Source organism: Solenopsis invicta, chromosome 12 (assembly GCF_016802725.1).
Source record: "Solenopsis invicta isolate M01_SB chromosome 12, UNIL_Sinv_3.0, whole genome shotgun sequence".
Taxonomy (NCBI): Eukaryota; Metazoa; Arthropoda; class Insecta; order Hymenoptera; family Formicidae; genus Solenopsis; species Solenopsis invicta.
In genome coordinates, this window is record NC_052675.1 from 2,757,501 (window position 1) to 2,772,427 (window position 14,927).

At 26.9% G+C, this 14,927-nt stretch overlaps 1 protein-coding gene across 1 annotated transcript in view; it reads right to left on the reverse strand.

The window, feature by feature from the left end:
• Positions 1-10,278, reverse strand: part of LOC105194283 — a 12,335-nt gene extending 2,057 nt beyond the window's left edge. The window contains exons 1-2 of the mRNA XM_011159136.2: positions 10,028-10,278; positions 7,112-7,270 (exon numbers count right to left, since the gene is read on the reverse strand). Of these exons, the coding sequence (XP_011157438.1) occupies positions 7,112-7,270; positions 10,028-10,088 (220 nt within the window). The 5' untranslated portion in view covers positions 10,089-10,278. The remainder of the gene's footprint in view (positions 1-7,111; positions 7,271-10,027) is intronic.
• Between the last annotated feature and the right edge of the window lie 4,649 nt (positions 10,279-14,927).

Sequence of the window (14,927 nt, forward strand, 5' to 3'; positions counted from 1 at the left end):
AAATAGTAATATAAAAGTAATAAAAATGGGGATATTTTTGGGACTTTTAAGCTAATGTAGTTAAAAAATGTGATGCGATAGTACAATTTCATTTACGAATTCGTTTTTAGTAATTTAAAATTTATAAGAAATATTTTGACTATGTTGTTATCTAAAAGAAAAGTTTGTCATACAGTAGATATTATTAGAAATTCTATATAATGAATATTTCAATAAATGCACTTTTAAAAAGACATCCTTTACAAAATCTTCTTTTAAGAGATTCTTTGAAATATTCTAAATTTTAATATCATAAATTTTAATACAAAAATGCTATAATAATTTTTTAATTATTAGTGATTAAAGTTCATGAATCATTGAGCTGACATTTCGCGTGCTTAGGTATGATGTTATGACAAGTAGAAAAAGTTATATATACGATAAGTAGTACATATAATAAATAATAAATTTATAATTTTATATAAGTTTATAGAATTTTATATACCTAATTTAATATGATTATATATGAAAAACGTTTTTACAAAATGTGTCGAAAAATAATCATAATATCATCATTTTCCTACGAACAAAATTTAGTATAAATACTACATTTTATGTCTGGAGTATAATTAAATATCATGACAATACTATTTGTTTTTAAATAATTTCATAGTAATTATACAAGTTTAACTATTTTTTAAGCGAGTAAAATTTAGGAACTGGTGTAATTTCGGCAGTCTCACTTGATAGAAGACATTTTCTAATTTGTATTTATATTTCCAAAGCAAATCAAAATACAGCAGGCCAAAGCGGCCAAATACAAACATTTACGGATGGATGTAATTTTATAATAATGGATTATTCTCTTTATGAAAATTATACAAAAAAGTTTCGACTATACTTAGTCTTTATCAATTCGACAATGAACATAAAAATTATTTTTTAAAAATCGTTTATTGTCAAATTAAAACGCAAACATCGTATTTCTTAAATTAGTGTGAGTTTATATCGACGCAAGGCTACACTTAAGTATAAGATCATTTTCACATGTGATTTTCAACACAGTTGATACACAAATTAAAAAAAAATTAACAAAGAATTCAGGCTTATGTCATAAATTTAGAGTTTATTTTGAGATGCAAAAAAATTGTTTTTCTGAAAAGAGTTTTTTTGCATTTAAAAATTAATTCTGATGACATAAATTGATGACATAAATTCTTCTTGAATTCTCTGTGCTAACTGGAAATATTCATCCGGAGATAAAGTTAATAACTAATTCATCGGTCAGAAGCAAGAATTCTAATTAAGTGTATAATAAAGTTTATGTAAGAAACTATATTATAAAGTTAAAACCATAAATCAATGTATGAATAAATGCGAATAAATAAAGAAATAAAAAAACAGTCTTCAAGAATTTTAATGATCAAGATTTAAATCAGATTAAAGTTAAATAATTAAAATAAAATTATGTTATCCGACCATTCGTTATGTTCTCTATAAGTTATGTCCCGAGGATGACTGTATGAGTTTTCACATACATCAATGAATAATTTGTCAAACTAAAGTCTATTCTGAAGTGTTGATTCTTCTTAAATTTCTTGAAAGTTTATCTAAAATCTAAAATGTTGAAATAACTATTTAGTAATTCTTTATTTACAATTTAATTTATTTTTTGTTTCTTTAAAGTAAGTATACGGAATTACGCCACTTGAATGACGTCACTGTAGTTTGTTTTATGTCCATAGTAGTAGTCCACACAGCTGAAAGTTTTTAAACATTACCGAAAAGTAGTCGTCAAAGTGTATCAAATGAAAGTAAATGAACGCATATAATTTGATTTTCCGTGAAAAGCTATTTCAAAAACCTATGTCAAAAATCTGTCACTTTTAACTGTCCACAACTAAGTTTTTTAAACAGTTACTATAAAATGTAACCTGTAAAATTATAAAATCAAATATTCTAAATAATGAGGTTATACCAGTAAAAAGGATATCTAAATAATAAGAAGGCTATAGGTTAATTGTTATAGGATATTATACTATAAAATAAAATATTTTGGATTGTAATACAAAATGTTTTAATTTTGTACGATTAATATGTTCAAAAAATGATAAAGTAGTAAAGTATTATATAATTATATGGTTTTTGTACAATATAATAGGGATGGCCAAGACATAAATAGGATGGTCAATTGATATCTATACATATATTAGTAGCATAAATTGGAACAACCTAGTATTTTGATGGCGTAATTCAGGATGTTTACAGTTTACACTTCATTTCTTTGTAAAAATATTTTTGTTTATTTTCACCCTTTATATACGTTTCCGCTAATAAACAATATTAAATGAAATTCATAGTTATCTAATACCACTTCTTTTTCAAACAACTAGCCAGAAATTAATCCTTGCTTAAAGTAGCGTAATTCTATATATTTACCTTAAGTGAATTATTTTTGTAAAATAAATTTTTTATGATAATTATTTTCGTGTTTTAACATTTTAACATTTTCCCAATCAATTTTGTGATTAAAATTTATAATATGCTCAGTGATAAGCGAATGTCTATCAGAGTCTATCAATTTGATACTGTTTTATGGTCAAGTTTTTAATTATCTTTTCGTTTGATTTACATACAAAACGCTATAATGTTTACAAATTTTATAAACTACACAATTTTTTGATAAAAGTTAATTACTGTCTTTATGAATTTTAATTAATCTATATATGTAGATTTACGACCGTATGTTGTATTCAAGAAATTAACTAAAAGGCCGAGACTTCATAGCAAGATCTTCGTGCTGAAATAATATTTTTATATGCTTCAATTTATTTAGAACTGCGCGCCGTTATTTTCGATTTCAAACATAGTTCTTTTGAATTAAAACATAATTAAATTGAAAATCAATCTAATAATAGTAATGCCAACTTGCATCACTATTATTAGATTGATTTTCAATTTCTCTCTAAAATCCCTTCACCCTGAGTTTAATTAATTTGTTAAACTTGTTTAAGCAGCGATAACATACGACTGCTTTTGGTTTGCCTATAGTAGACAAAGCGCATTCTAAATCTAGCATATGGGAATATAATAAAATTTTTCTTTTCTTTTTATTTTTATAGTCTTCTTCATGGCCGATGTTGTCCTTAATTTTTGTAGTATTAACAGAAAGATTTTTCATGCTGTAATTAGTTTTCTGAATAATCATTTTAAGAGGATAACCGTTATCCAATAATTAACAACTCTAAGTTTTTTTGTAAAAAATGGAACATGATAATAGGATTGCTCGATTAGGCTATCTATCTGTCTATCTATCTTGTGGAATATCGAATAGTTTGAGAAATAACATAGATAGCGAACCGAAAAATTGTTTTCGTGAATCAGTCAATTATGATTTTTCCATTATCTACTTTGAGTAAAAAGTTTAAAAAATCGAGATAATTATCCAATTTCATCATAAACTTTTTTGTTGTAGCTGTTAAAATTATCAAGAATGTAATTTGTTTTATATTCTTTTACCAAATTCCAAAATTATGTTTTCAAATTTTTATATTTAATTTTGTTATAATACAAATTAAAAATAAAGTAGTATGTCAATATTGACGATCTTCTTTTAACAATTAATAATACTTTGTAAATTTACATTTTTTTCTAACAATTTAGAAACTAATTTCACATTTATTATATTCAATCTTTTTAATAATATGAAGTGTACCTAATACAATATATAATATATGAAATTTGTATTGTGTACATTGAATAAATAATTAACTGATTAATGTTCCTGAATGATGAATTGTGTAATATTTACAATACATTCACCAGACATTAATTCTAGGATTATTAGACGTTTCTCTGCAATGTTTCTTTTCAATATTAAATCTTCGTTTTGAAACAATTATTCAATAGTTGTAATATTGTAATTCAACGTTTCTGAAATATTGACTTAATGTTTGTATGTTGTATGAGATTTGTCGCGTTTACGGATCCAGCAAACAAAAATAAATTCAAATGAATTGAAAATTGTATTTATTTTAATTTATCCGAGTTTACGCTTTAGAGTAAGCATTTTTGGATTCAAATGAACTCAAATGGATTAAAATACGAAATGTACAATTCATTATTTTAAATTCGGATGAATTCGTATCATTATATTATTTTTGGATTCAAATGAATTAAAATATGAAATGAGCTATTCATTACGTTAAATTAATATTATTTTTGGATTTAAATGGATTCGAAAAATCTGAATGCAAATTCAAAAATATTGAAATGAATTCATTTTTATTTATTTTATTCATTTTTTATTCATTTCAATTTATTTTTGTTTGCTGGGGAAGTTATGCAGTATCTAAAAGGACAGTTCAAAAGTTTCATTCGCTTTAAGCGTGGTGATGTTTGCGTCGAAGATCAAAAAACGCTCAGACAAATTATCAATGATAAACGATCAAATTGCAGCATTAATTAAAAATAATCCACGCTACACGAGACAAAAATAGAACAACATTTATTTTGTTAATTGAATATATGTATAAAATATATATAAGGCATTCTTTGTCGATCACTGACAGTTCCAAAAATTGTACTCGATGTAGAAAAACCACCTTGGACACAAATATAGTTGCAGGCATAAGCTATCGAAAGCCATGTGCACTTTTTAAAAATTCAAGATGGCGAATACAATATAGCAGACATGAAGCAAAAAATGTAGAATTAAAAGAAAAGACTACTTTAGTACTCGTTGAATTTACTTTTAAGTTGGTTTTAAGTATGAATTAAAAATTTGTAGTGAGGATGATGAATTGCATAAAAAATTTTTAGTTACTTTAATATCCATAATCATGTAAAAAAATTAAAAAGTTAAAAAATTAAAAAACAAAAAATTATAAAAGTTAAAAAAAAAGAAAAATGCAGGCTTCATACCTGTTATAGACAGTCTCAACCCTGTAAAATGCAGAGAGCTTTTCAATTTCTCTACTTTGAACTTTTATATCTGCCACGTTGAATCTGCCCTCTTTTTAATTTTTAAAATTTAATACATTTACAATCTCGACACAATTAAAATCAATTTTAAAATAAATTTAACGAGTACTGACATCTTTTTTTTATTTCCACGTTTTTTTTTCTTTATTTTATATTCGCTATATTAGACTCTATCTTGAATTTTTCAAAAATGCACATAACTTTCGATAGCTTATGCCTGCAACTATATTCGTGTGCAAACTATATTCGGTGGTTCTTCTACGTCGAGTACAATTTTGGAACGGTCAGTGATCGACTAGACAAAGAATGCCTCATATATATGTATAAATTTTACATAACAAACCGCACGAAACTTCTCCAAATAACCCAATATTACGTACATTCTATATTGCAATATTTCCGCAATGTAACTACAAGATCCTGCACTTTATGAATATATAAAATTTCAAATATATGACATAAAATATTATAAATATATAACAAAATTCTATCCTGAAATCTCTCCACGATTTATAGATCGCCAAAAGTTGATATGAGATTTAATAAAAATATTATAACCGTAATTTGTGATTGATAAATACGCGTTACTTTTACGTATTTTGTTCTATTTCTTTGTTTTATGTAAGAAACGGCAAAGATAGAGATTTCTCAGAAAATCCTTCAACAGCTCAGTGCAATCGTTTCACGGTCATTTATACCTATGCACTAGTGAGCGTACAACTCAACGTTGATTTAATAGCGCGATTATTATTGGCGTTTACGTAATTTTTGCGTTCGTGTGGCGGCCGCGCTTGCTATTTCACGCATGCTGCCTCGTCATGCTAGAATTCCTTCAAATTGATGGAATTCGACGGTGCGGTTCGATTTACCATGAAACCACACAATGACAACTTTAACAATGTATTGACAACACTGCGTGCAAGAGTGAAATATGAGTGGCGTGTGTACGCTGGTTCGAAGTTAATCACTGGCTCCAGCTAGTGGACTAATGTCATTTTTTTCTCGCAGGCGTGGCACCGGCCTTGTTTTAATATCCAATTATCATCGTCATTTCTATGCGCACCGACGTGACTCAATCGCGACGCATATTACCGTGCGCGTCATCACAGTTTTGGAAGGAAAAGGATGAACATATTAAAATGATGCAATTTAAAAGACGCCACTTCACAATGCGTCATTTTCCTAAATGAATGAACACTTCGAGATGTTGATGCGTACATATAGCACAATGTCAATTCTGCCACAAAGTGCCGCATTATTCAGTATTTATTTTTTTCGTTCTAGTAACGGTTATTTTTAACCGTTATTTGCAATAAAGAATATTTTCTTAATAATTTTCTTGATAAATCTTAAAATATGCTCATCACAAATTTAAAAATAGACTCATTATCATGTATTTAATGAAAGAATTTACATCCTTTCCAGGAATAGAATATTAACAAATTTTATCGAAAATATATCAAAATAATGAGTAAACGAAATTTTTGTTTTAACTTAATATTTTTGATTCAAGTATTAAATTATTAGAGTTCAAAGTAAATTTGATGCTTATGACAAACTTGTGAGAGGTTTGCGATTATCTAAAATTATAAAATATTTATGAAATGAGTAACATTTATTCATTTCAAGTAATTGTGAATAATTTATAGTATGTATTTTTCCGTGTGTATATTATGCATGCGGCGTAGATTTCGTATTCACGAAGCAGAAATTTTGCAATCAAGCGGCAGCGTTTTTTTTTTTTTTGCTATCGTGTTATTGAAGAAGTAACACATACGCAATACAAATAGTATCGCGTATGTGTTAATTCTCCATTAACGCAAATTCTTCAATAATAAGTATTAAAATGCGGACGTTATCTTCCAAAGCGTTCGAATGTTATTTGTATCGTTTTTCATATAGCACAGTCTTTAAAGAACAATCCAAAGACGTAGGACATCCAAAGAATGTTTGTACATTCAAAAGATATTCCCAGGATATCCCTTTAATAAAATGTAATGTATAAGATTCATTAAACCCAAGATATATTATGTTATAAAATTAAAAAACTGAAAAAGTATTGAAATGATCTCGATAAGTGTGCTGGGATGTTTTTATAAGCAAATTTTTATGTTACCCCGCAATGTTATCTCGGATAAGCAATCCATACCTCGTTTGACAATTTTGCGGCAAATAGGTTTTGAAGAGCCATATGGGCCTGGATCGCAAGTCCTTATATGAAATGCAGCGTTATGATCTGAAGTGTTCATCGGATCTTTACACATGCTGTTTACATTGGACGCACATACCCAGCATCGTAAGGCGGAACCTGTTAAACACACACGATGAAAAATTCATAAAATGATTTACTTTAAGATTTGAGTGTCGAGATACAATATAAATGCACGTATCATACATTGACTTAAAGCATATATTGAAAATATTCTCAGCAAACTATAAAATTGTAACATATATGTAGAACATCTATATTTATGTATATGTTATATAGCAGTTATATGTGCTGTCTAAATCTCATAGGGTGAAAATTAAGCTTGTAATGATGTTTGTGCAATTATTCAAGTGATTTGTCACTCTATGATAGTTAAAATTCAATCATACAGGACTAAATAGAATTCATCTTTTACGTTTCATTCTAGCTTTACAGAGTACGTTTGATGGGTTAGATATCTCTTCACTACTCTTATATAGTTAATATAGAGTTACAGGTCCGACGACTTATAAGTGTAGAAATATTTGCTAAATGGGGAAGAAAATGAAAGTATGAATTACGCAATATGAATTTTTTTTTGTTTAATTATCTATATTATCTTAATAAATACAAAAATGGAGGCTCCCATTGATTCCTACTTATAAATTCAAAATAAATATTGATTCCTACTTATAAATTCAAAATAAATATATTTTTACTTTACAATATTTTATAATAGTATAGCAGTAATGAATTTTATAAATAAATAGTGCAAAGAAGTGAATTATTTTGGTAAATTATTATTTTTTCAAAATGTTGTTAATGTGATCAAATTTCAATAATTTCAGAAATATATTTAGAAAAAAGTCGGTAGCTACTCTATCTATAAGAGATAATTTTACATTAAAACAATTTTTAGCTTTAACTAAAAATTTTTAAAAATATTTTATTTCCTTTTTGAAGGGAGATAATACAAGATTTTAAAAAATCACGCACATATGAAATAAATGTTGAATTAATTATAATAAAAACGTAATTTTCAATTAAACAATTGTGAGGCAAAGTCTAATCTAAAAAAGATATCAGTGTTAAAGAGTAAATAACACCCGCTGTATATACAAAACAGTATTATATTTTAGTCTAGTAGATTATATAATACATATTTATCAAGATATGTGTGGTAGATATATATTTTTATTTTTAAAAAATGTCGTGCTCTAATTATCAACAAAATGTAAAGTTTACAAAAATAAATCTAAATTAGAATCTCACGCGAGAAGATATATGCGCAATTCTATAAAGAAAAACAGATGCGGGTATGATTAAGAAGTGATGTAATGCTGAGTAATCGTATTAATGGTGCAATGCCAGTTCTGTACACAATCACGTTGTCGCATTGTAAAAATGCATTGAGGCACAACGCAGTACCTAGTTTGAAAGGTCACGAAATGAAAAAGATCATATATATAAATAATGAAAAACGTTGTACATACATACATACATACATACATACATACATACATACATACATACATACATACATACATACATACATACATACATACATACACATATACATATATATATATATTTTTTTAATTAATTTATGTTTTAAATTTTGTGAATAGATATATAAAGTATTGAAGACCTTTGAAATGAAGACAACATAGTACTTCATAAATATTTATCTCCATTATTTTTTTATTAAAATTTTTTTTTTCATCAAACTTACATTTAACATAATTTTAAAATTTATAGAGATATTTCAAAACAAAATGTAGAACAAAAGTTTATTTTTTTTGGGCGTAATTTAAATCTGCAATAAAAAGTACATATTACATTTGAAAAAATTCAACATCTAGTCTGAATAGTCCACTTTCGGTCAAAACCAAAAGTTGAAAATAAATATCACTATAAAATGTATCCGATTTATTTATTTAAATTTTTTATAACCACTTCTTTTCTTTTTAAAAGAGAGGTAAAGGTATAACGAGTAGAGATGTATTTAAATAGAAAAAGAATTAAATAATTTTTTATAAAATATGTCTTTTTAAACACAAAAAATCTCCTTTTTTTTTAAAACTTTGTTTTGTTCCAGATATGTATTTAATATTTTGGTTTTTTATTGTTTTTTTGTTTAGATAAATTTAAACTATTACTATTTTAAAAGTTGATTACATTAAAATTGACTATATTGTTATATAATTATTATTTTAATTAGATAAATTATTCGAAAAAAGTTTTAATAAATTTTATGAGCATGTTATACATATCTTTACACGAGCTATTATTTGTAAGTCCTTTACTGTAAAAAATACATTTGATACAAAATTGTTTTAGTATTTTGAATAACTTTTAATAAACAACTAATTTCTGTGGACTTATGTCTCCACTTTGGATGCTTCAGCATTTTGCAATATAAAACGAGTTTTTTAATTCATCGATTAATTACTCATATTATAAACAAATGCAATTTTGTTCTGTAAAAGTTGAATTTGCATATATGATTAAACGATCGAAATAAAAATAAAATGAAGTAAAAAACTAGACTATATTGTGATACACTATTCAAAAGACAAGAATATTAAAAAAAATTGAAGATTAACAGTTTTATTCGTGTTATAGACACACGTCGGTCACCGACCCTTGTTTAAAACAATTTAAGATCGTTTACGACCTATTCATAAATCGTGTCATCGTTACCGTACTTACTAAAAAAAAAAACTAAATCTATATTCTTTTAATGAAGAAAATTATTTTTTCCCACGTTCTTTTTAACTAGAAGAAAACTTTTTACATTTTTATTCTTTGTTTTACAAGAACCATCTTTTCTCAAATCTTTTCCAATAATTTTCACTTGTATTAGCGCGGACTCACCTGAAGTTATAAAAAGTGTTAGCCCGAAGATGATCAACGCTGTACGCATCGCGGAAACCATTTTAAATATCGATATGCCCGCTAAAACTGTTGAAAATCAATTCTATTCCGCAGTAGTTTGTGGAGAAAATCCTTCTTTAAAAAGTACGACGTTCTTAAAAATGACCGTTTGTGTTGCCGTCGAGATGGCTGTTTCGATACTGCCGATGCGAAACGTATTCAGTACGATACTGAAGAACCAACACCCTCTTTTCCAAGAGTACTTCTCTTCCTCTCCTTCTGTCTGCCTTTCGTAGCTTCTCTCTTCTTCCCACCGACTGTCCGCCAATCTCTAGGAGGTTCTCTCTTTTACACACGGGATTTCTTCCATGAGGCACAAAATTCATGTATAAATCATAAAATGCGCACATATATCAAATGTAAATATACAAAGCGTATTGTGCAAATCGAGCACTTTTTATGTATTCTTGAATTCATTTATAATTGATTCTATCTTTGATGAAAACACGATCGCAGGTGTTGAAACTAAAAAATATAAATAAACTCTAATATAAAAGAATTTAAATAAAATTTTGATAAAATTTTAATAAATATGTAACAATTATATTTCCCTTAAAAGATTATTTTCGGCGTTTAATAAAAAATGGATATTTACACCATTTATGCTGTACGTATTTAATATTATTATTATTTCATTCTTATGTATCTTGCATTTAAATTGATATAGTTCAGTAATACTAGTATCAATTGATATTAATGTTACGTTATAATAATAATAATATCAGCACTAATATTATAGATGTCATTTGATATCAAGGTTGAGTAAGTTAATATATTTTTTAATACAATAACTAACTTAAGTTAAAGTTAATAATATTATAATTAATTTAATTGCGTTAAAAGTTATATGAATCAGAATTTAACTATAATTTTCAAAATTATTATTTATATTAAATTAGAATATCATAATTTTTTTAAAGTTGCATTAATTTAAATAACAACAGATTTATGATATGAATAATCAAATTTTTATTTTAAATTAAGTTTTATTTTAAATTAAATTAACATAAAATTTAAAAAAATTTGTTTTTTTATAAAAACCTGTATCTTTTCCTCTTATTTTACATTTTTTTGTTAACAGTTTACATCTTACAATGATTAAATTATTAATAATATGATATATATCCTTATGTATAATATAAAATATAATCTTATATATGTTATATTAAATGTTAAATAAATTTTTGTAAAATCCTACAAAAATGTATTTATTATTAATGCCTCCTTTTGACACTGCAAGCATCGCACTAATCACGATCATTAAGCTTTTTCTAAATTAATTGACTGTCTAATTTTCAAAATTTATAGAAAATAAATATTGACATTTACAGAGATAAAAAAATTAACGTAGAAAAAAGTTAATGACTTAAAGTTTAAAAATAATTAATTAAAGTTCAAGATTATAGGTTAATAAATTTAAAATTAACTAAATATAATTCTAGCTCTATACGTGCATATACAAAGTTAAAATAATAAATGATCAATAAAGAGCGTCCATACATAGATGTTAAAAGTGAGATATGTAATTATAATTTAGTTTTTACATTCAATCAAGAACGTTTCAACTCTCTTGCCTTTTTTCAACATGTGAACTTTATAATAGTTTTAATACATAACGTGTGATTAAGATTCGTGAATAGTTAACAGAAACAAACGACAAGAGTCAGTTTATAAAAACATCTAATTGTAAAAAATGATTACATGACATGTGACTAAGATTCGTGAATAGTTAAGGGGTAACACCATCCTTGAGGGTTGTTTGAAAAAATTGATTTTTATTTTTTTGTTTAAATCGTTAGTTTATACGTATAAAAACATGATGCAAGTAGTTCTAAAACGAAATTTAAACTGTATTATAGTGTTTGAGCTGATTACATGAATCGTCTCTATGCGCCTACCGAGCATGTAGGCGATTCGGAGCTTCTCCATGCTCCGTAGGTATATGGGCCTATTTATGCATCAAAAATAAACCTTTAACTAACATAATATTAATATTATTACAAATATGTTATTGGACCGTATAACATAGTGTAACAACACAATGATAGTAAGAAAGCTTTCTTCGGTCGCAGCTAGGTCTTAGTGCTCATATTTATTTGTGTGATTTTATATACTTCTCCGAATTCAACAAGAATGTGCGCCGAATTAATTTTCGGTCGTAACACAGCATGTCGAATAAGAATTAGTAATATCACTATTTATATTAAATTGATTAATTTAATATAATAATTGATGCTGATTTGCATCTATATACTCATTTCCCCCTGAAAAAATTGTAAGAATTAATATTATACTTGTACTAAATCAGTAAATAGTTTTGGAAGCGTCGGTTTCTGTTTATGCGACATTAGTTTTTTTTGTATTTATGCAACAAACTTGACTGTTCGCTATTATAATGATGGCTATAACGGTCTGAAAATTATGCAAGTTTTAAACCTCATGATAGGCCCTATTTGACATTATTATTGCCAACAATTGGATGCGCGGTGCGTCGCACTTGCCGACCGCAATCTCTCCCAAGAAGCAAAAGAAGCCAGAATATCATTATTAGCAACAAGAAAGGAATATGATGAGGCTGCTGAATTCATGGAAGAACAGCTTTATGGGACAGGCATCGTAGATCAAAGGTGAATTAAAAATTTTCAACTTTATACACAAAAAAATGAATTCTTAAAGATATGCATAAATGCTTTAATCTAAGAATATTTTATGCTTAGAATAGTGCCAAGAATAAATAATCTTTGATTAAGAATAAATTATTCTGAAAACAAAGCGAAAAGATATTTTGAATTGAAAATAAATTTACTCTATTCAAAGAATAGACAATAATAAATTTGTGCTTACGGGTACCAGATCCGCTGCGACAGATCCGTCGCGGCATATCTGCCTGTGTATGCAGGCAACTGGTGTTTCTCTATCACAGTGACAAATTCGACCGTCTGTAAATTATGAATATAATTAGGTATGACGAGCTGAACATCTTACATATCTTTGAAAGTACCCAATAAGCAAGAAACATTAAATAAACATTGATTTCTTGTGACTTTTATCGATGTTCTTATACAGGGTGTTTCAGAAATAGTTGGCCAAACTTTAAAAGCATATTCCACTCATTGTAAGGATAAAAAAAAGTCATATAAACATGGGTTTGAAAATGTTTCCTTTCCAAGTTATAAACATTTTTTGATTTTACAGAAATTGCTGGAAATAATTTCCTTTCGCATCAATGCATGCTTCGCATTGACGTCGCATGAATTATCGAAAACATTCAAAAATTCTCGGAGTATTTCGTATTTTTTCACACAGCAATAATACAATTTCAAAGTACTTCTACAGTAGCAACAGAAGTATCATACATGAGAGTCTCAAGATGCCCCCATAAGTAAAAATTCAAAGGGTTTAAATCGGGAAAACGTGCAAGCCAAGCAATGGGTCCTCCTTTACCAATTCATGTATTGATGTAATTATTATTCAGGAACTCTCGAGCAATGCGGTTGAAATGTGCTAGAGCTCCATCATGCATAAACCAAATTTAATTGCGTATCTGTAATGGAATGTCTTCTAATAATATAGGGAGTTGCGTTTCCAAAAATTGTCTGTAGTTGTTATTATTAATTGTAGGTGAAAAAAAATCGGTCCAAAAAGAAAATTTCGGAAGGAAATCATTTCCAACAATTTCTGTAAAGTCAATAAAAAAATGTTTATAACTTGGAAAGGAAGCATTTTCAAATCCATGTTTATATAACTTTTTTTCATTCTTACAATGAGTGGAATATGCTTTTAAAGTTTGGCCAACTATTTCTAAAACACTCTGTATAATATTGTGTACATGTTTTTAAAACATTATTTAATAATATGATAATTCCGAATGTTTAGAAAACGTTTCAATAATGTTGTTCCAAATATTTTTTCAACGTTTTTATATAATGTTATAAAAATGTTTTTAAAACATTACCTAAATAATGTGATATTTCCAAATGTTTAAGAAACGTTTTAATAATATTGTACCAAATGTTTTTTCAACGTTATATAATATTGCATTAAATGTTTTTGAATCGTTGCGTGGCAATGAAATTGTATAACCATGCATAACTATCGATCAATAAAATCGCGATCGATTGCTTTTGATAAAGTAGGTTAAATGCATGCTGTGCGATAGTAAAGTGTGTATTTCTTTGAACGGATTTCAGTTGCCGAAAAACTGTTCAACAGTGTTCAATAGTAAGAAATTAAGAAATTTATTAATAAAATCAGTTGACCATTTATTATCATCGGGTAAACACGTGTGATAATATAAAATACATTATGTTTCATCTTTTCTACATATATTCACCTAATTTATAGTTATACACACATATTAGTATAAAGTGTTTACAGATCATCACGAAGGATCCAGTTCGCAGTAGTCGCAGAAGTTAAGCAACGTTCATCGCGGTCACGACTTGGATGGGTGGCCACTTGGAAATTTCCAAGAGAAATTCCTGAGAATTCTTTTTGCAAAAAATATTTTTAAAATGCTACGAAAATAATATTTTGCATTGGAACTATGTGGTGTAACCACATTAATATTTACATTTCAGAGAAATATTTACATTGATATTTACATTAAATATTTACATTGATATTTACATTAAATATTGTTGAGATGTTGATACAATATTAATGTGTTGTATGGATAATGTTATATAATAAACGTTACCAAATGTTAAAAGAACGTTAGCGAAATGTTAATTGTAATTGTTACTTCAACGTTACAGAAACCTCTAAATCAATGTCAAAGTTTGTTCATAGTGATGTTCATTAAAACGTTAAATACAACATATTTGAAAACGTTACATAT